Raw genomic sequence first — 23,951 nt, forward strand, 5'->3', positions numbered from 1 at the left:
TAGCTCCCCTGCTTGTAAGGCATGTTATTAAAATACAGCATGAATGTAACACACAATTAACTGGGAGCATAGCTTAAATGAAAACTGGTACATATATTTACATATCATTATTCAGTTTTATTTTATATGAGAGTGATAGCATTAGAGCATTAGAGTACTGATTAGACCAAAAAATATGGAAGAAAGAAGATTTAGGACAAAATTTGTTTTCGATTGCAAACCAGACTGATGCACATTTGTGAACTTCTGTCAATTTCTAAAATTTTATTGTGTGTATTTGCTGTCTAGTAGTAAAATATAATGTTAGGTAGTCAAATTTCACCTTCTGTTTGTCTTATGAATGTGTGGGCATTTTGAATTCCAGATGAATAATGTTAGGATTAAGTCTAACTTCTTGAATAAAGATGTTGATATATATAGGGTATTTTAAAATAGATACAGCAGCTTAAGAAGGAGGTTCATTTTCCATCCATCCATCCATTATCCAACCCGCTATATCCTAACTACAGGGTCACGGGGGTCTGCTGGAGCCAATCCCAGCCAACACAAGGCAAGGCAGGAAACAAACCTCGGGCAGGGCGCCAGTCCACCGCAGGGTGCTCACACCCACACACCAAGCACGCACCAGGGACAATTTAGAATCGCCACTGCACCTAACCTGCATATCTTTGGACTGTGGGAGGAAACCGGAGTATCCGGAGGAAACCCACGCAGACACCGGGAGAACGTACAAACTCCACGCAGGGACGACCCAGGAGAGTGAACCTGGGTCTCCTAACTGCGAGGCAGCAGAGCTACCCACTGCGCCACCGTGCCGCCCGGAGGTTAATTTTGACAGTGTAAATTCTTCCTGCTAGCTAAGTGTAGACAATCCATTAACATCTTGTTTGATTTTTTTTCCACATATTTACTTGTGAAGGTTATCTCCATCCATCCATTATCCAACCTGCTATATCCTAACTACAGGGTCACAGGGGTCTGCTGGAGCCAATCCTAGCCAACACAGGGTGCAAGGCAGGAACAAACCCCGGGCAGGGCGCTAGCCCACCGCAGGGCACGCACACACACACACACATCCACACACCAAGCACACACTAGGGACAATTTAGGATCGCCAATTCACCTAACCTGCATGTCTTCGGACTGTGGGAGGAAACCGGAGCACCTGGAGGAAACCCACGCAGACACGGAGAGAACATGCAAACTCCACGCAGGGAAGACCCGGGAAGCGAACCAGGCCTCCTTTCTGCAAGGAAGCAGCGCTACCACTGCGCCACCATGCCACCCGAAGGTTATCTCCAGATATTTAAAATGTTTTTACATAATGAATGAATAGCTGTCTAATCTGGTATGATGCATTACAGAAGTCACTGGGAAAAGCACACTTTTATCCAGATTAATTTTCAGTCCAGAGTTTTTAAAAAATTCTCCTAACACACTTAAGACTAATGGTAGAGGTAATTGGGGGTTGGAGCTATTAATCTGGATATATCCAGATCCACTGTATCATCTGGATATAGTGATATTTTCTGTTCAAGCTCTTATCTGATAATCCTCTTTATCTTTGTTTTCTTCTGGAGATGAATAGCCATTGGTGATAGTTGACACCTTTGTTGAGTACCTCATTCTAATCTGAAGTAATGAGTTTGTGTTATTAATATGGATTGAGTCTTCTGAACCAGTAAAGTAATTTAATCCATGGAAATATATTGAGGCCAAACCTAAATTCAGTACAGTACAATTTATTTTTGTATAGCCCAAAATCACACAAGAAGTATCGCAATGGGCTTTAACAGGCCCTGTTTTTTGACAGCCCTCTAGCCTTGACTCTCTAAGAAGAGAAGAAAAAACTCCCAGAAAAACCCTTGTAGGGTAAAAAATGTAAAGAAATCTTGTGGAAAGCCAAACCAGAGAAAAACCCCTTTCCAGGTAGGTTGGGAGTGCAGTGGGTGTCAAAAAAAGGGCCGATACAATACAATACACAGAACAGAGCACAAGTCATCCTCAATACAATAGTACAACAGTAATTGTACAAGAACAGAGGAAAATGCAAAAGCAGATTATATCACATAACAGGATTCTGATTTGTTCAGAATCCTGAAGACCTCAGCCATCAAGCTGCCCTTCAACTACTGGCCATTAGACAGCCAAGTCAGTGCTGGGCCGACCAATCTGATGAAAGGACCCTTCTACCCAATGATTCCAGTGCTCCTTTATGCTCGACTCTATGCAGTGTAGTAAATAGATAATCCCCATTCAACTCTAATAAAGGTTTTATCTGCACCAAAGACAATAAGGTTTCTGGTTAGTAAGATTTTATATGTGTACTCAGAATACTGCGCTGGGATATTCATATTTTATTGAAAAACTATATTTAAGAACTTAATACTCCTTAAAACGTGTCAATTATCTCTTTATGGTCCCTAATTCTATTTCCAGGTGCACTGGTAATTTCTGTTATTGCATTGTGAACTTCTTACATGTGGACTTGTTAAGCTAATATCTTTTAAACCTTATCTCTGTGTTAAAATCAATCCTGACACATTAACTGCGATAACTGGTATACAGTAGTATCAGTTGAGATTAAAGTGGATAGGGAAAAATTTATCGTAAAATCTTGTCACACACGTGCGCATGGGAGGCAGCTAAAGGGCTTGACTGAAGGCAGTTCTGAGGCATGCCGGGATGTGGCAGAGTGCACCGACTCTTTTTTTCCCTTACCTGTAGACCAGTTCCGGGAGATTTCACCTAGCTCTCTTGACATCACTTCCGGGACCGAGCCAATGGAAGAAGACCTTACCGACTCCGGCCCCTGTGATGTCACCTCCGGGCTCGAACCAATGGCTGAAGAACATGAGCCAGATCCCTATGACCTCACTTCCTGTCTTCCCCTTTAAAAGTCTACACCTTTTCCCTATTTGTCAGTCTTGTTCTGGACTCAGTTGTACGCTCATCAGTGCTCTTTATTTGATAAAAAAAGACTTTGCAGCCAGGATACCAGATTATACGGATGCTGCCCCAAACCTTTATCTGTGTATGTCTCATTTTTGTGACAATCTTAATAAACACACTACTAGTACACAGACATATTTTGCTTTACTGGAATAATCCCAACCCGCCTTTTATAACTCAGCGAGTAAACAATGTTCTATATTATCTCAAATTAGAAAAAGTCAAATTCTTTTCAAGAATATAAGTCCAAAACTTTTTTAAAGCTTGGCAGGAATTCATTATTATAATTTAAGAAAACAATTTTTTAAAAATTCTTCTATAATATTTAAAAAGTTGATGAGGGTTTCCTTCTCATTTCTTTCCTCCTCCTTCTTCTTTTGTGTGGTAGCTGAATCTTGTTTTCTTCCTTTATATTTTTTCCTTTGTTTTCTCTGGATTAATTTTTAAGTAAATTGTTATATCTCTTATGCTACTATTTGCTTAAATGAGTAGTATGCTTTTGTAATGTTCTGTTTTTTGAAAATAAAAAAAATCTAATTTAAAAATACATTTTATTTTGAATTTATTTTTCCTTTATTTCTGCTATTAGATTGAGGACTGTTATATTACAAACATTTCTGCTTTGTAAAGTACCAGGCAAATATCTGTGTTGTGGACAAAGCATAAACAAATATCTAGGCACTGTAATCACCAGCCCTATGTTTAGTAATCATGTGGCAGCTGACTTTTTCTTATTCCACCCAACAAAAATTATGAACTCAATTTTTTAAACCCATCAAACCACTTATCCATTTTCTAACTCTATTTGTAAGAAATCAGTGTTGTACAGAGCCAGAGCCTAAGCCAGCACCTAGGCAAGAAATTGTCCTGCACAAGGTGGAAGATCAGCTTCCAGGGTTGCCAAGTCCTGGAAATATTTCGAGCCGAATGACAGCTGAAAACCCACTTAATAGCATATTGGACCAGACCAATAAATGACACTGTTGATGTTAATATGAGTGGCGTCCTCCTTGGAGTTTTGCAATTTAAAAATACTACAAAAACTAACAGGCCAGCAAATCAAAAGTTCTCCCTGCACTTGTAATCCAATTTGGTATGAACATTTTTACTAACTGCCATTCAAATAATACATAGCAGTTCTCAGTTTACAATAGATATATTACTCAAGAATAGTAGTACCTGTAGTTTTATATGTTAAGCTTCAAAATGACTGTATACTGGATATAAATATGTTACTCAGCATTAACTTGCAGTGTTTTAACAAGTGTGATGTTAATTCTTAACAGTTTTATTGAGTGATGTTGTGCATCTGATTTCTGATTTGTTCAGGGTTGGTTTCTGTTTTGCAAAATGCTCCCAGGATAGGTCCTGGCTATCTGCATTCTTAAAATTGAACAAAAGGGTGCACAACGTAATGAATGAACTGAATGTCAAATCTACTGTATCTAAAATATGATTTAAAAAGACTAGTAGAACATATGTGCATTTTCATTTGTTAACTGTTTTAAACAAACAGGCCAAAACGTCATCATTCTGTAGTTCCTAGGTTTAATAATAACAATTCTGAATAGCCAACACATTCACATTAACAATAAGTACATTGTTGTACAGCTATAAACTGTACTATTTCATTCTTTGTTTTGGCACTAGCTAAGGAGGTTACATGTTGCATGATTAAAATAAAAATGCATTAGCTACTGTCAAATATCAAAAAATGTCTATTGATATATGAGCTTTAGCGTAAATTAGAGTATTCAAATGTGCAAAGTCTAAATACACATTAATCAGGTTTGAATTAACTAAGAAGTGGCAGAGCTACCCACTGAACCTATTAAGTGTCAATTTGTCGATCTGTCTTTTTATTCCTGTAGAAGTTTACAAATGCAGCAAATGTTAATATTTAATCAGCAAATTATTTTTCTTTTATATGAAAATCAAGCCAAAAGCTGACTGGACTAACTTAGATCTCATTTGCACCTCTTTTACACAATTTCTCTCTCAATAATATATCTGAAAATTAAAAATTAAGGTCTAATCTGCTTTACTGATCTGCTTGTATATGTGAATGTTCATTGGTGTGACAGAATGAGAATACTAACATGCCATAGAATTAAATACTGTTTTATTAACATCTACAGTAAATAAGAAATTGATTGAAGTTAAAATGGTGATCCTCAAAGACTGATTATAACCCCTGAATTAGTTAATTACCTGTTGGCTTTCTTTGTATCTCTTTATTATTTGGCTACCAATTAAGGACAAAAACAGGCAAGTCAATCATAATTAATGCATATGCATTATTTAAATGTGCTGCAGCAACTAATTACTAATTAAGAAAGTGGCTGGAATGAAAACCTGTACCCACTGTGTATCTTCAGAATCAGAGATTGACATCCAAATATATAGTGTATAACCTATTTATAAAACCTAGCTTGGCTGCCCATGAAACATTTGAAAATCATGTAGAAAGTATATTCTCTGCATCGAACAGATAATCTCTCCAATGGCTGACAGTTTCATTTTCTAGTTCATATCAATTGCTAATTTCCTCCAATCGATTTTATTCAAATAACTGTTCGATCATCTCCACTGTCAGCTTTGGGTTGGTATTTGTGAAAATGGGCTTGAATATGGCTTAGTGAGCGCTTACTGCATCAAGAAGTCCACGTGAATGAAGTCCATCTAGGCATCTACAAGTCAAATATCTTTTATCTTTACCCACCCAGTAATCTTCTAAAATAAATGGGTGCAAATGGTCAAAGCTTACATCAGCAGCACCTTGTAGAGGAGGTCACATACACACAGATCCATACTCACTTGTACTAGAAAAAAATCTAGGGTTGTTGATTAAACTAGAAAGGAAATATTTGTAATTATAATTACCCAGAATAAACAAATTGATTATAGTAATATTCAAATGGTGCTCTTGTTCTCAAGAAGAACATATCAGTTGATCACATCTTACAGAACCTTTGTTTTGTTGTATATAGTAATATTCCTTAAGCACCCAGCTAGTGTCCAAAGACTGCTACACTTTTCAACAGCTGTCATCAGATGATCAACAGGGTGCCTCGAGTGGAGTTGTGGTATTGTATGAGTAAGCTAGGAGTGGCAGAGAGGTATGTAAGAGTGATACAGGATATGTATGAGGGAAGTGAGACAGTGGTGAGGTCTGTGGTAGATGTGATGGATGCATTCAATGTGTAGGTGGGATTACATCAGGGATCTGCTTTGAGCCCTTTCTTATTTGCAATAGTGATGGACAGGTTGACAGATGAGATTAGACAGGAGTCCCCTTGGACTATGATGTTTGCTGATGACATTGTGATCTGTAGCGATAGTAGGGAGCAGGTTGAGGAGACCCTGAAGATGTGGAGATATGCTCTAGAGAGGAGAGGAATGAAGGTCAGTAGGAACAAGACAGAATACATGTGTGTAAATGAGAGGGAGGTCAGTGGAATGGTGAGGATGCAGGGAGTAGAGTTGGTGAAGGTGGAAAAGTTTAAATACTTAGGATCAACAGCACAGAGTAACAGGGATTACGGCAGGTGGAAGCTTGAATATAGTGCGTCTTTATGTGAAAACAGGTGTCAAATACGAGGGGGTTGGGATCGTGAACATGACTGAGAAAATAAAACTGAATTAAAAAAACAATAAAGCTAACCTTTACAAGTATCATAAATTACACCGGCTGTTACAGACTGGAATCAAATGTATGTTTTTATTCTAAAATAGTAAGAATATGTGCAGCTCACTTCTCAAAACGGACTTGTCCGGGATCGAACCCGTGAAGTTTAGATCACCAGTCAACAGCTGATACCGTTGCACCACCGAAGCGATTGAAGCAAATATATGTCAATGTTGCACCAAAACGCGGGTTGTTTTTCTGCAGTTATATTCTTGAATAGAAGTGCACTTGTTCTGTTATATCTGTACATTTTGTGAAAGTGTTTCTTTGATGTTTGGAATTCAGGCTTCATACATTATACACTTCATGTCTACATTTTGTCAATTATTACTTAAACTAGGGGTGGGCGGTATGACCCAATTTCTATATCACGGTATTTTTTCTAAATTATCCCAGTTTCACGGTATCGACGGTATTTTTTTCCCCATGCATGATTGAATGTTAACCACATTTTCCACTGCAATTACTGCTGTAGACTGGCTAAGAATATCCTATTCCACTGTAATGAGAATTGTACATTGTACAAAAAAACATTTTAATGTGCACACAAGTATTAATACAGGTTTTGCATTGCCCCATAAAGTGATAGTTTTCAAGGGGGTGACACTAATGAAGATAAGGAATCACATTGCATGACAGTTGCAGTCAAAATATAGAACCTTTTTATTGAACAAATTTTGCAAAAACTTAAACTATGATTTTGACAACATATTTTCAAGCATCCAAAGAGGCATTTAGACTTAGTAAAATATCCAGAGGTGCTTGTCAAAAGTTGTATTGCACTGAACATGTCTTAGAAAAGTAATAAATAGTAAATATTTTTTGTGAACTAACTACACTTTGTTAATGTTAACCATCTCTGTCCACTGACACGTTAAAGTGACTTTTTTCAACAACTTTACCATCAATAAACTGCATAATATTTAAACTAATAAATAATAACAATAAAATAAATAATAGTATTATTACTGATAGCTGCACTATTACTTCAAGACTTCAAGCCCAGGTGCATTACACAGTATTCACCAAATTAAAATAAAATAAAATAAAACAAGTGCAACTTGTGATGACATCCTTACCAACTGCACCATCATTTAGGCAAACTGCATTAATATGGACCTTGCTTCAAGCTAAGCTATATACATAAATAAAAAAACTGCAACTTGCATTTACTGTATAATGCTATTTGTGGTATAGCCCTACGGAAGTGCATTAGGGCCACGGTGAAGAAAAAAAAAGTACAGTAAAGAGGGAAGAAAAAAAACAAACTACCGTTATATGTCAAGAATAAAGTCGACATGCTGACTTTATTCTCGACATTTCCACATTAATTTTGACGCTTATGTCAAGATTAAAGTCGACATTTCCACTTTATTTTCATAGTTTACTTCATAATTAAAGTAGAATGTCATAAACTAAACTTCATCCTAAAATCAATGTTTAATTTACTCGATTTTCTCAAACCCCGTCATAAGTTAATGCAGCACATTAAATGCTTTGTGTTGTGTTCCCCGACCCAGTTGTTAATCACTATGCTTCTTAAACTGACTTCCTCCGCACTAAGAGGAGGCAGCAATCACCGCAAAGAATCCATTCATTTCATGGTATTCCTGCTCTCTAAAAATTTAGAATGCTAAGATAAATACTTGATATCATTTTCATGATGAAATGCATTAAAGCAGGTATTAAACAAGCACGGTAGTGAGACGGTAGTGCTGCTCCCTGGCAGTAAGGGGTCCCCAGGTATACATTCAGTGTAGAGACCTTTATGGCAGGTGTGACGAGGCTCCAAAAAACTGGATGTATGAATGGATATCGCACAGGTTTAACTTAAAAATTGTGCAAATGTTGGGTTTGTGATCTGGTGGTCGGACACACGAACACAGAATTCATTGCATGTTCTTCTGAGCGGACATTCTTTATTGCACGCGTGCTGTCTGCCTGACGTACCAAAACCCCAGTTCCTATCCTTCCTTTTACTTTCTCCACATAACCAATTACCACATGATAAATGTCTTTGTGAAATTGAAACTAGTTATAAAGTTAGCCCACGGAGTGTTCAGAACTTTAAAAATATCTTCGCTATACATGTTTAATTATGCCATCTATTCAGGGTTGAGCCCATCCCAGCAAACATTGTGTGCAAGGCAGGAGAAAATCCTGAACGAGTCGCCAGCACATCGCAGGGTCAATACGAGCAACACATACACTAGCAGGGTCAATATAGCATAACAAAATCCCACATCCTACATGACTTTGAAAGGAAACTGAAGCACACCGAGTAAACCCACCAGAAACAAATGCAAATTCAAAGCAGGGAACACCCAGGACCCCTTTGCTGCGAGGCAGCAGTGTAACCTCCATGATTAATACATGCTTTAATGCATTTCATCATAAAAATGATATCAAGTATTTATCTTAGCATTCTAAATGTTCTGAGAGCAGGAATATCATGAAGTGAATGTATTCTGTGCGGCGATCGCTGCAGGTGCCTCCTCAGTACAAGAGGAAGTCAGTTTAAGAAGCACATACTCGATTTAACATGGCTCGGGGAACACTTAACACAAAGCATTTAATATGCTATATAATTTATGACAGGGTTTGAGAAAATCTAGTAAATTAAATATTCATTTTATGATGTTCTACTTTAATGGCAAATTACAAGAATAAAGTCAACATGTCGACTTTAATCTTGACATAAACGGCGAGAATAAAGTAGAAATGTCGAGAATAAAGTCAACATGTCGTCACACTATTACACAGTACCCAGGTACATTACACAGTATTGAAAACAAATAAAACAAGTACAACTTGGCTTGCAGTATTATCTAGTAGTATAAAAAGAGTATTTACACATTTGAACATAATGGTCCACATCTGACCTTTTAAAACCAAAGCATCTCCATATAACGGACACGACTCTTTTTTTTCGGCAAAAGTTATTCTGTGTCATCATGTTGAACTTTATCGTCTGCTACAGCTTCAGTTTCAGTTTCAGAATGTTCTCTGTCCATTTTCAGAGTGCAATACCTACACTACCACTACCTATTTAGCAGTGTAGCAGTGAAAAAGAGCCCCCGTGCAAAACCGCTGTGATTAGCGGTGTAGCAGTGAAAAAGGTCCCCACGTGAACACCGGTGTTGCGGTATAACAAAAATCCATATCATAACAAAAATAAAAAACGGTTTTCGGTAAGAACCGGTATACCGCCCAGCACTAACTTAAACATGAAAAACGTTTCTGTTTTAACGATGTGTTTACATAGATCGTTGTAGACATGGAACACACATGAAATGCAAGTGTTCCAAATAACGATACAGTATTTATAAAAGGTGTCATTTTGCTTGACTTCTCACTCTATACAACTCTAAGCAACTGACACGCAGGTAAACAGACTTGAGCTGAGAAAACTGTGCGGGGTTGGGGGATGTGATAGCAGGCTGCTTGCTGTTTGCTGCTTATCAACACATTTACAGGACAAAAGACAGAGACGGAGAAGTGCGAAGCGATTTAAGGTGGGACGGATCTATGAGTTTTTTCGAAAGGCTCTGGTAATTCTAGTGTTAATGCTAACTCTTTTTAAGTGCCCCTACAGCTAGTGTACAAACAAGTAAATACTACTATTAGTTCAGTAGCCTAAATATCAAAATAAGACAAATAGACAATAATGCTGTATGTTTACTTATAACACACATTTGTATTTCAGAATTGCATAATATGCTGCAAAATCATTATATATTGTGTAAACTGGTACCAACACAGACACTCATGTACCTTTCCTGTGCTGCCATTTTGTGTAAGGTGCATTATGGAAGTCGGTTTCCCTGGCAACATTACTAAATGAAGGAGGACTTTCACTTCTTCATGATAAATGATCTTGTCCACATTGTGAGTCTAAGTGCTCCACAAGCGAATGCTCATGTCCACATTATAAGGCTTAATTCTGTCAGGAATCACCCCCCATACACACTAAAGTCCTCTGTGAAAGTTTCTTTTACCAAATAACCAGTGACACTGATGGCTAACAGTACTGTTGCAAAGTACATGAGTAGGTACTTAACTACTTTTTACTTCAAAGTTATTTTTTCACAATTATGGTATACATTAATTTGCGAGGATTTTATCTGTGTATTAGCTATGTCACCCAGCTTCACCCAGGAAATTTTTTAAGTCAATGGCCATCAGTTATAGTGCCATTGATTATTCAGATATATCAGAAGTGGTATATAATGAAGTACTTTCTGTACACAAAATTTGCATCTATTGTACTAGGGAGTAACATTATTAGCTCACTTGAGCTGTTTACTGGTGAACATGCCACATTGTTTTGTTGTTTGGTATGAAAGATTGCAGCAGAACTCCATAATAAAACAGTATTTAGTAATGTTACAAAAGTGATTTAAAGCTGATTCATTCAAAGCAAAAAACAGCTATAAGTTTCAACTCTTAGCATCAAAGCCTAAAAATAACACTGCCTCATTATACAGTGAGTTTGTATAATTGTTTAACAAATGGAAAAAATAAACATGGAAGTTAATGATTGCTTAAAATCACTCAAAAGAACCTTCCTATTCTCTTCTTATCACAGTCTCAAAATTGCATCTCCATATAGCTATAGAAAAAAAATCATGTTTCAAGCTATTCTATCATGGTTTGGCTCCATCGGTTAATTCGTGGTGTTTTCTTTTTCTCATTTTCTTTCCTATATTTTACTTCATAAAGAGATTAACACAGATTGTTGATTGGTATTACAAACTTTTTGACATTGTGCAGGTGGACAGAAATTTTGTCTTTTTCAAAAACGAAACACTATGCAGTTCTATGAGAGTTTATCTTACTAGTTGAAGCAGTTCTAAACCCACCACATTCAGCATCTCAAATTGCTTAAGATTATGAATCATAAGTGAGGACTTTTATTGCAAGAAAAATGAAGGTCATTCTTCTGTCTTTAAATTGTATGCTTGGAGTTAAAACTAGAGGTTGTAGTCATTCAGAGCATGCTGTTGTCACCACAATGTGCAGGAATCTTTATATGGCAAGGAGATTATATTTACATGCACCAGTGCAGAAACTCATTTCACATAAGTTTATATTATCAGCTGACAACAGGTGTTAGAAAGGCATACTGGGCATTGCAGCTCTAAATTTAATGATAGTTTTATAAATGTGAATTTCCCCTTGGGATTAATAAAGTATCTATCTATCTGTAGTACTAGGGTGTTGTACTGTGTTAGTCAGGCAAGATGCCGGAAGAAAAGGGCCTGAGTTGCCTCAAAAGCATTGCATATTGTAATCTTTTTAGATAGCCAATAAAAGGTGTAATTTTGCTTGACCTCTCACTTTGCTAGCTATAAGAAATTTATTGCTGAGTGAGGACTACAAAAAATGTTAATTCATATTAAATTACTTACTAATAGTACATATGGTCTAGCAGACCAAACATAGTTTTCTTATCTTAAGAGTTTACAGTAGTAATTGAATAATTATGCAGATGGAGAAGCTCAACCAGGATAACTAATTTTGTCTAAACTCAAGTTCTCAACACATACATAGTATATATGATGCATCAGAACTTGTACTAGCCATCTTAAATATCAAGATATATTACTATTCACTGAGAACCTTTATTAAAATTGTAACATTTCAGAAGCTAAAGAGATGTAAACGGCTTTCCTGAAACGTTGCACTATTCAGTATAGAGAAAAAGCAAAGAATGTGAGACTTATAATCAGGCGATAAATAAATATTAATCAGACTAAACCTTAATGGCTTTCAAATGCAAGGCATCAGTCAGCTCTATCAAATTAAGGCAGCAGCAGCTATAATTAACTTGAAAAATTCTTCTTTGCTTTAGTGGGAAAAATGCCAGCACAAGGCAATTCACCACACATTAAAGAACAATGGTATATCTGTGGCCAAAAAACAAAAAAACATATGTATACTTACATTTATACTGTATATATTTATGCATGTACACTTAGGGGACATCTTCCGTTCCATGCCAGGTCGAGACAGAGCTCTGTTGCTAACTTCTTCCTTTCTGTCAGCAGTTCCAAAGGGAAACTGCTAGAAGAACTGCCTTATATACCAGCTGTCTACAGGAAGTATCCGCTTCATTTTTTGACCTGCACCTGTGAGAGTTGGAACTCCTACTCATTAACTAATCCAGGGACACTCTGAACCACAGCTGTGGCTGTTTGTTTTGTTTTACTAGCTTTTATTTTCTTGAACTATTAAACAGAATTTACCAGGGTGGTATCCCAACTCTTAACACTATTGTTCCATCATTCTTACTATATATACTGTGATACACATGGTGGCACAGTCAGTAATGGGAGGATGGCTTGCAGAATGTTTTGCGCACAACTCTCTATGGCTCTCCCAGTCTCTCTCAGTGACTTCCTGCACTACCATCATTTTGTATGGATGGAAATAAAGGTCCTCATGGAAAATCCTCCTCAAAGACGTGTTGGAAATGCCTAAGGCAGAAGCAGGTTTGCACTCTGAACGTCTAAGAGACTGCAAAATTGATGCCCTTACAGCTTGAACGTTTTCAGGCATTCACAACGTTTGAGGATGGCCTGGAGATTTTCTGTTCAATGTTGTACCCATCTGTCTAAATTTAGCCACCCACTGAAGAATTGTTTTCCAATTTGGAATGTCACCATTAGGAGGAGCGCTGAAGTGCATTCGGAAGGCGCATTGCGTACTAATGATGGATTTGTTGTTGTTGAAGAATGCTTCAACAGTCAAAGCATGGTGTGCACCAGACCAAGGCATGCTGCTGATTGAAAACTACAAGGGATCGCCTATGAAAGGATCCCCACCCTATCCACTCGGCTGCTTCTAAGTCCTGCAATGACCTTGAGAAATGTGGTACTTCATTTTGGCTCACCCTTTATACATACACATATATTTATATAATAAATATATACAAGGGTGGCACGGTGGCGCAGTGGGTAGCGCTGCTGCCTCACAGTTGGGAGACCTGGGGACCTGGGTTCGCTTCCTGGGTCCTGTGGAGTTTGCATGTTCTCCCTGTGTCTGTGTGGGTTTCCTCCGGGCGCTCCGGTTTCCTCCACAGTCCAAAGACATGCAGGTTAGGTGGATTGGCGATTCTAAATTGGCCTAGTGTGTGCTTGGTGTGTGGGTGTGTTTGTGTGTGTCCTGCGGTGGGTTGGCACCCTGCCCGGGATTGGTTCCTGCCTTGTGCCCTGTGTTGGTTGGGATTGGCTCCAGCAGACCCCCGTGACCCTATGTTCGGTTTCAGTGGGTTGGATAATGGATGGATGGATATATACAAATATAAACTGAGTAAATATACAAAACTGTGCAGACATTCGAAGAACAATAATCAATGATATATAAGTAATATCAAAAATCAAAAACTGTATACAGTATTGCTAAAAATAACAATTTTCATAGCAGTTTAAAATGCATTATACAGTATGTCTATAGATAGCGTGTCATAACTAAAAGTGATGCAGATGTATTGCATTTTGCTTAGCAGCAACTTCTTGCATATTGAATTTTGATTTGAGACCAAACTTTTATCGAGATAATGATAAATATAAAAAAATGACTGATCAGCGTCAAAATGTGGGGCAATGGTTGACTACAGCAGGGCAAACTGGCATTCCAATCAAGAGTGTGTTGTTCTTGGAAAGAATGTGAACAGGGAGTTGATAAAGTGGGGGAATCTGTTGTCAAGTTGAACATGTGGAAGCTGGCGATCTAAATGACGATTTCTTTGTCTTGCATATTGAAAGAAAAGAAAAACTACAGTATATAGTACAGTGCCTGTTTAACACAGAGGGTATGAATAAAACGCTACGAAGAAACCAAGCTCGGTAATGCTAACAAATGCTTCATTATATTCAGTACTTAGTTTAAATTGTTAATAACGCACCCCTAAAAAATTTAACCACACTGCTTAATTGAACTTGTATAAAAAGAACTTTAGACAACTTAACATAAAAGTGTAAACTTTATCAGTCAGAACTGAAACATATTTTTTACCATTTTATCTAATCACTCTACAGTCCATATTGACTAAACTTTTGCTCACTGCCAGAGGACAGAAACATTTAGAAGTGGAACACTCCGTGCCATAGTGAAAACCAATCAATCATTTGATTGAAATGTTGATGATTATGGCATGATAAAACTGTACTAAAATAAAATGTCTCACTTGGATATGTATTGAATATCAACGTAGTTATCACAATGGGTTGAATTTAATTTTCTTGATGCAAGTTTATTCTTAATGATAATCAACCAAAAAGATATGTACAAGGAGTGAACATTGTCTGGTAAATCCTAAATGAGTCTGAGCAAATGTTTTTCTTTCTTGTAATACACTGCACAATGCTAAAAAGAAGTAGTGTACCTTAAGTGTATGCCTTAAGAGTTTTTCCTTGGCTGAGCACCTAGCACAGCAGTGAAAAGAATGAATAAAGAAATTTAATTTTCTGATGTTTAATACCTGCTCATCACAGAACTTAGGCTACCTTTACATCATATTAGTAAACAATTTAGTACCCATATGTCATATAAGTTATATAAAAGAGTAGTACAAAGCTACTCAATATTAAAAATCATAAAGTGACACCCACTTTGTTTTTAAAAATAATAAAAGCATTAAGGCATGTCCTCTGAGAACAATCTACAGTAGGAGATGTAAATCAATTTACATAGCTAGTCCAAATCATTCACGTTTAAAGCCACTTTGTAAGATCAAAGGTTTACTATATTAAAGTTATTTCAAAAATTATATATGAATTTTTTTTTAAATCCTATAAGCACATATGCATAGTTTCACATTTAGCAGCATGTATTGATTATTGAGTCACCTATTTCTACAGCTAGCAAACTGCAATTGTTTTTATTAAAAAAATGTAAACAGAATATCAACTTTCGTGTTAACAATATTAGTAAAATATTTCAGATTTATTTATTCATATATTGAATATCAGAAAGATTAATTTGCTTGTACACAGATTCCACAGGAAAGATACAATCCTATCACAGCTGAAGTCATCCATGGTGTTTAGAGAGCAGAACTTTCATTCTAACCAGTGAGCAAACATTCAAGACTTGATGTTTTTCAAGATCGATTGCAGACAGTAGCTCACCCACATTTATAGCAGTGTGCAGAGCAAAAAATCAGTTTTACAGATGCAATATTACAACTGGTAGGCCTGAACAACAAAACATATAAACAATGTGCAGATTTGAATGATATTAGCCACACATTATATGGCATAAGGACAGACATTTTATGTTAGAACAATATAATTTAATAGCACTATAATCTGACAATAATCACTTACATTTTTATGAGCAACAGTAAAAAACAAACAAAAAGAAATCGACTGACAAAACACTCCAAAACCTTTAGATACTGACACGCCTGCTCCTCCAAGCACAAACCTCTAATCCCAAAAGCAACTGGTCTTACTATATCATAATTACTGGGTTAAATTTTTTGCCACCTGCTATGATCTCATAATCAGCTAAATCAATGTTATTTGTCAAGAGGTTTCACTTCCAACCACCTTGTATGTATCCAACAACCATCAACCCCAAACCCCATCAAGTGTGATCTTCTTAATACCTTGCCAAGCGCCAAACTGCATCAAATTAAAGATTCTTAAATAAATGAGTATATCAGTAAAACAAATATTTAACAACAAGCTCAGCATACACATTTCAGAGTCTTTGAAGAGGCAATGTGTGTTATGCAAGCAAGGACATGGTTATGAACTGCATTCGTTCAGTAAAAATAAAATACAAAATTTAAAACACCAAAAAGACGCACCCCTGGCAAAGTTTTCTGCTCATGTAGTGCACTCTGGGCTTTCAGAGCGGACTCCCGGGCACAGTAAGTGAGGAAGGCACAGCCTACAAGAGAGAGGAAGAACACAAAATTAGGTTTTACAGTTTTGATAAAGATACAACCAGGGGGTGGGGATGGGGGTTTGGGAGCATGCACTGATACAGTGTGTTGCCGCACCCTCCACACAACAAACCACTTCAGGATCCCAGATTAGGACCCAAGCACTGCCGTGTAATGGGTGATAACCTTAGCACCACACAACTTTGAATGGAGTGGAACACAGTAAGTTTTTTACAGTGGATGAAGTGCTAGTCCTACCACTAACCCCCAAGTTTTCCCTGCAAGTTGGATAAGAACAGAAGTTAATACCATAAAATATTAAATTAACTAAAAGAACAGATATAAAACTATAGTAACTTTAAATCATACTGATGTTGATTTTACTTGATTGACAGAGAAAATCAGCAAACAATGGGAAAAGGAGGAGTTAATTAAACTAACAGAAAAAAATACAGAAATAAAACTTGCAAAGGACAACTTCTAAAAAAAGAAACAAAATTTAAAAAGACAACAAAGCCTTTACAATGCCATGACAGCAGAGACAGAAAGAGATACAAAACACAAGCAGTGAAGAACATGAAGAATACAAAGATGCCCTTAATTTAATTACTATACATCCTAGACACATAATTTTTATATTAACTAGCAGAAAAATATCAGCAATGCCAAAACAAAACACTTGCTGAAAACGATGTGTTTACTATGATTGACAGAGTAAGATAAATACTGTAAATCAAAACAGAAAATCAAAGTGATACTTCAATTTGTCTGGTCACAACAAATTGATAAGATGTTTAAACAAAATGCACTGAAAGATAAAGGGAAGAAAGAAAGGAAGATGAAAAGCAGTGGAAAGCAGACTTTTTTATTCATCTAAAAGAAACAGATTAATTGGGTTTCTGGGTATTGTGTTGACAGATGAAAAATGAAGGAGAGTAGTGAGGCTAAAGAGGACAGTGTGTAAAGCACTTAGATTTGTTAAAGGTATAAACCACTCGGTTGTTAAAGCACACAGAACTGACAATCAGAGAGCCCAAGAAATAACAAAGAATGAGAGGGAGGGACACAGAGTGAGTGAGGATGGAGAAAAAACAGGAGAAATACTTCCTAGCACAAAAAAGCACCCATCAATGAAGTGCTCAAAGCCCACAGAAGGAGAGCTACAAAAAGTAGAGTGTGGAGAAACTGAGATTATGGAAAAAAACAAAAATGTTGTGCAAGTTGTTTAAAAAACACACCTGGGGAAAATGACGGTATATTTCACTAAATTATCCTTAAAATATTTCAGTAATAATAAAGCATTCAAGGAGTACTTAACTTCATACCAATATGTTGGAAGTTTAGAGTATAGAAATGGGGTAAATGTAAATGCACTAAATACTTAAATTTTAACCACTTAAGAAACACACATAAACATACACGTTAACTAATGAACTATTACATAATTATATTATTGCCATTATGTTAGGCAAAAGCAAAAAAACAAATATGTTACCAGGGCCAGATAACAACTGAGTTCAATATAACAGATGCTATATGCCACACTAGGAGAACCGGCCCAAGGTATGAGCAAAGTATGCGACTGCTTTGGGCCCCCGAGGTCACCACAGTGCGCCAAGAGTGCTTGAAATGTCCCAAACAAAAACTTTTTTTTAAAATAATTATTATTATTGGAATTACAAAGTTCTAACTTGCAAAACATGAAAAGAAGCAGCAGTAAATTTCAAGGAACACAAACAATTTATTCATAAATTGTTACAAAACACAAACTGGTGTTGTAGCAGTGTCTGCATGTATTGGATACTTTCTACAGTTTTTCTACAATTTTTCTAATGTACCCATATACTTTGTTGATGGAGGCATGGCTATACTGACATAACTGCTGCCTGGTTCTGCTTCTGGCTTTATAGGTAGCCCAAAGGAATGGATTCAGTAGTGGTTTATTTGGTTTGTGTTAGATTATGTGTGAGCATTACCGTTTATTTGGATTTAGCTTTTTTTTCCTGTGATTTCTTTGCTTGTTTCTGGTATTTACTTTGTGGATTTTGGACTTGCTTGCCTCAGAATGTCTTTTCAGTAGATTCTTTGTTGCTCTTTTCAGGATTTATTCTTTGTTTTTTTTTCATTCAATAAATACTTCATTTATAAAGGAACCCTCATTGTCTTTTCATTACAAGCTGCAGTTTTCACAGTGCAGTGTTTTTCCTGTTGTGAGGCATTTTGAAATTTTTAAGATTTTAAAGAGCATTTTCAACTCTAATGCTAGTTTCCCAAAATTGGACCTAACCAGGCTGCAGTCTGTAAGCAGTCGTCAGGGTAGTTGTTGTGCTTGCCTGGGCTGAGCCTCTAGTATGCCAGCTATTGAAGTTCCTGGTCTGCTTTATTTTATTTTTATTTTTATATTATTTTTTTTTTTGTAGGGCTCAACCCTTTTTCACTCCTAGATTGTTCTCATAAGGTGTACTTTCAAATTTCAGAGCTCCCATTGTGTATTTGGATCTAAGATTTCTACATCCTACATGTAATACTTTGCATTAACTTGCATTAAATGTCATTCAATTTCATCTGCCACACATTAGCCTAAGCTTGCATGATGTCAAATTTTAAGTTCCTAAGTAACAATGTAACCAATTTATTATTATCTGCCCTTCCACCTAAACAGACAATAAAAGTGAGGTACGTGATGAATAAATACTTTTGGGTGATGCTAAATTATAATTGAATGCTGACTGTGGAAAAGGGGGGGAGTAATATGAAATAGCACAAAAATAATTTCTTCCATTGCACAATTCCATGTATTGGGACAGAGATGGTATTGGGATAAGTGGCAAAATAACTTTAAAGGCCTGAATGTGTCATTCACATTAACTTTTTTATGGTCTTACTTGCATAAAGAAATTAAAGTTAATCATAGGCAAAGCTGAAATTGTATATCTTGGAAAATCAACGGTATCTGTAATCTGGAGCAAATATTATCAATAATTAATATTTTCCTGTGATTTATTCTTTAAATCATGTAGACATATTTCAACTGTGTTTACATAGATTTAGCACGCATAAATGCCTTAGGAAGTTGCTTCTATGAACCAAGCCACAAACAAGCACTTACCATCACTCCAGAAACATACAGTATCTCATGTTTGTGTGTTACCACAGACTGTTGTTCTGACAATGAAGATAATGAGATGCTCTTTGCCTGTATGAATCCAGATATGTTCTAAGTTAAATTAAGTTAAATTAGTATTAAAACACAAGCTGAGAGCTATTGTTCATCTGATGTTCACGTTTTTATCCTAAGCTGCCTGTCTTTGCCCTACAATTGATAAAATAAACTTTTTTTTTGTTTTTTTCTAAGTAATATGTGCCAATTGCAGAACTGCAGTATCCTGTTTCATTAAAAAACAAACTTTAAACCAAAGTGGGCATTTTCTACCATGTAACTCTTCTCCATTGTCACTAATGTTATAATACTACCTGGTGTAATGCAGATAAAGTAACCCTTTTTTAAAATGCTCAGTAGACATAACAACATCATGAAAAATACAGGAAAACTGGTGAAGTTCAGCTCCCCTGATTGAGATACAGCATGAGCTCCCCCTTACATTTGCAATGTAAATTTTGAATACCTCAATTTTGTTAAATTAAAATTTCTTTCACAAGCGTTGTCATAAGTGCACATACATGCGGCATGGGAGAAAGAATATAAGACACAGAATTGTTAATCAATACAGGCTTCTGTTCTCTGAATAGGGGAGGAAATAAACCAAGTGGTTTGTTAATGAACATGCAAAAAAAAGTTTGCAGAAAAGACTAAAAAAAATGTATAAGGGCCAGACAATAAATCACAAAAAAAGGCAAATAACAGTGCCACTGTGAAGTAAAAAGTAGTACCACAGTAAAGGAAAATCTAACACTAATCTACATCAAAAAATAGAGGGTTCTTTCAAATTTGCCCTTCACCTTCACAAACAGCCTTTGTGTGATTTGACAACACCATATCCTAGGGAAATCGTCCCCCATATACTAAAGAACAATCTGCACCTGACAAATGGATTAAATCCTACAAAATTAAAAAAAATATTTAAAGACCATACAAATGGTTGTGTATAGTCTACGATAGACAAAACAATCATAGTGATAAAAAACAGCACTGTTGTGATAAATACTGGTCAGCAAAGCTCACTGTTTTTGGTAATGTTCACAGTATCTGCACTTTCCAGGAAGCATTTCAAGCTTTATGAATTGTTAGAATAGGGAGGACAGTCAAAATATTTACAAATTAATTACTAGTCTCTGGAGACTAGTAATGAGACTAGTAATTATTTTTTCACCTCAATGATCCTTTATCTGCACGGTTATAGGGTTCATTTTTATATGACACTGGATTAATGGTTTTAACTAATTATTGAGGACATTTTGTTGGTTTTGAGGTGTTTTGTTTTATTCTTTAGACTGGTGTGTTCATCTTACCGGGTGAGGTTACTTTTTTTTTTTTTTTTTTTTATAATGTTATGTGGATAGTGTGGTTGGAGTCCGAGATAAGAGGTTCTAGATGTTTGGATTATGCTGCTTTCTTCTTCATTTGGGGAAGGGGACTAAGTGGGTAGGGGGTTAGCCCGTTTCTATGTGTTTTTTGCTTGTTTTCTTTTGCTTCTTTTCATTTACTTGGTTTATTTGAATTGCTGTGTGTTGTATCCTTCACAATGTCGGTGCTTAATGTGTTGCAATGTTTGCTCTACCCTTTCCTGCCAATTCGGTATTATAGCTGTACAGTAACGTTGCTTGGAAAAAAACCAATATGGTTGACAGTAATATTATGGGGAGCCCAATTAGGTTTCTGTCCTGGAATGTGAAGGGCAATGAATGGTCCAATCAAGAGATCTAGAGTTTTCACTCATTTAAAGCGTCTTAAAGCAGATGTTATTTTTCTTCAGGAGACTCATTTGCGGATTAAGGATCTGAAAAGACTTAAAACGCCATGGATAGGTCACATCTTTCATTCCAGTTTTGATTCCAGAGCAAGAGGTGTTGCAATTTTAATTAGTAATAAAATACAGTTCTCACTTTCTAAGATGATAACAGATAAAATGGGAGATTTTTAATTATTGTGGGGACTATCCTGAACAATACTATTGTCTTGGTGAATGTTTATGCCCCAAACTTTGACAATGCCCAATTTGCTAATAATCTTTTGAGGATGATCCCCAATTTGAATACACACATTTTGATCTTTGGGGGGGATTTAAACTGCATTATCGATCCGGTATTACATAGATCTGCCTCCAGCATAAAAGCCCAATCTGACATGTCAAAGTCATTTTCAGACTTTATGACTCAAAATGGATACATTGATCCATTGAGGATTTCATAATCCACAAGCCATAGAATATTCTTTTTTTTTCTCATGTTCATGACACATACTCTCGTACAGACTATTTTTTTACTAATGACTCTTTAATTTCAAAAGTCCATAATTCGGAATATCTTCCAATTGTTATCTCAGATCATGCGCCTTTAACTATAGACAACGCTTTGTCTACCTATCATACAGTTCGGACCCACTTGCTTCTCTCAGACCCGGCCTTTTGTGAATATATTTCTGTTTCTATGATGACTTTTTAATTACAAATAAGTCAGATGACATCTCAAATTCCTTATTATGGGAGACTCTTAAGGCTTAATTAAGAGGCCAAATTGTCTCATTCGCGTCTTATTTGTCCAGATCTAAGAAATCCAGACTAAAAGACCTATCTACAGAAATTTTTAAACTTGATCGCCAATATGCCCAGAAGCCGTCTCCAGAAGTATATAGCAGCGTCTTAACTTGCAATTTGAGTTTGACTTTGTAGCGGATGCCACATGTGCTTTATTCCAGGGGCAGTTTGCTGCCTCTTTGTGTGCATTTCAGGAAAGAAGAATACTGTAAATACACCTTTAAGGGGGAGGTCATAACTCGGTCAGGGCGGTTAAAAACCGGAAAAGAAGGGGGAGAAAGAGAGACATCTTGTGGTGGAGCAAAGAGAAGAGACGAGGTAGCGCCAAGAAAAAATATCTGCTGGAACAAGTTCTTTTTTTTTGAAGACTCAGCGACACAAGGGAGACGCGTCTCTGAAGACGGACCTTTTATTTTCTTCCTTTGATTTCGCTGGAATACTTGGACTGGTAGGATTGAACTTTTTTGTTATCGGCTCGACGGCCGGCATATTCCTGTATGTTTTCTCTTTGCCCTGCACAATAAGGACAGTAATTCCGTTTGGTCGAACTGGTTTCTATGATTTATGAACATTGAGCGTTTAAACCAGAAAGGAGTGGGGTTTGATTGTTATGTATTTGTTTGTTTGTTTTTTTTTCATGTAAGATAATATATGTGTTATTCTTTTGCTTCTTCTTTGTGTTATAATATGATTTGTTGTTAATGCTAAGCTGGGACTGGTGGTGGGGAAATCAATAAAAGGACGAGCATTGGTCACGTTGCCTGATAGATTTTATATATTGAACTGCTTTACATTAGCAGTTTTCTAATCGTGCTTATCCCGGGGTTTAGTTGTTTCTCCAGGGCAGCGGTACAGATTAGTGGTGGCCCGTACAGGGAACTGACTAGGATACATCCGCTATCTTCTTTCACGCATTTTTTCACCACCATAGTTCAGATGTCTTCTGTAGGGTTTGGCGCAGGAGGCTACCGACCCGAGCGAGGGGCCGGAGATAGGGGTTGAGCTGGGCGAACATGTTACAATCAGGGCGCACGAAGGGGTTGATGAAGCAACCAGCCTATTGGATTTGCTATACATCTCTACTCCTAAGGTGCAAAAAGAATGAAAACCTCCTGCCGTCGTTGTGGGGCGAGATGCAAGAACGGATAGAAGAGATGCACGATCAGATGAAGGAATTGGCGGAAGGGGGCCGCTGCGCGCGAAGAGGCTCTGCATGAATCATTGGAAGGCGCTATAGAAGCGATGCGCGAACATGTGCAAGGTCAAGTGTGGCAGTTAGAACAACGATTGATTGCTTGTCTCCAGAGAAGGGATCAGCAATGGGAAGTCGGAGCTGCAGGACCGTGGTAAGGAGGAGCATGGACGCTTATTGTAAGAAATCACGGCAGTCTAACTCAATGGGGAGGTACAACTTCCAGGGTCTCCCTTACTGCTGCACCTGCTGCGGCGCTACACTTAGAATTCCCTAAATTAGAGACCTCTTGTACATCAGCAGAGGTTCTCAGATTTTTGGAACAGGCGGATTCGTTTCTAGAACTCCATCCTTTAACTGATGTGGAGCTGATGGGCTTTTTAAACGTCTCACTGAGTGGTCCAGCGCGGTCATGGTGGCAGGCAGAAAAGACAAGCATAGCCGACTGGTCTTCCTTCCGTTCCGCATTTTAAAAGCATTCTTGCCGACGGATTATCAGGCTGAGGT

At 37.0% G+C, this 23,951-nt stretch overlaps 1 protein-coding gene across 19 annotated transcripts in view; it reads right to left on the minus strand.

Moving 5' to 3' along the window:
- The window catches only part of celf4 (CUGBP, Elav-like family member 4), a 1,311,271-nt gene that overhangs the window by 958,204 nt on the left and 329,116 nt on the right, over positions 1-23,951 (minus strand). For all 19 annotated transcript variants that reach the window (XM_051930108.1, XM_051930103.1, XM_051930106.1 and 16 more), the window contains exon 2: positions 16,461-16,543. In XM_051930108.1, coding sequence (XP_051786068.1) covers positions 16,461-16,543 — 83 coding nt within the window. The remainder of the gene's footprint in view (positions 1-16,460; positions 16,544-23,951) is intronic.

Source organism: Erpetoichthys calabaricus, chromosome 7 (assembly GCF_900747795.2).
Source record: "Erpetoichthys calabaricus chromosome 7, fErpCal1.3, whole genome shotgun sequence".
Taxonomy (NCBI): Eukaryota; Metazoa; Chordata; class Cladistia; order Polypteriformes; family Polypteridae; genus Erpetoichthys; species Erpetoichthys calabaricus.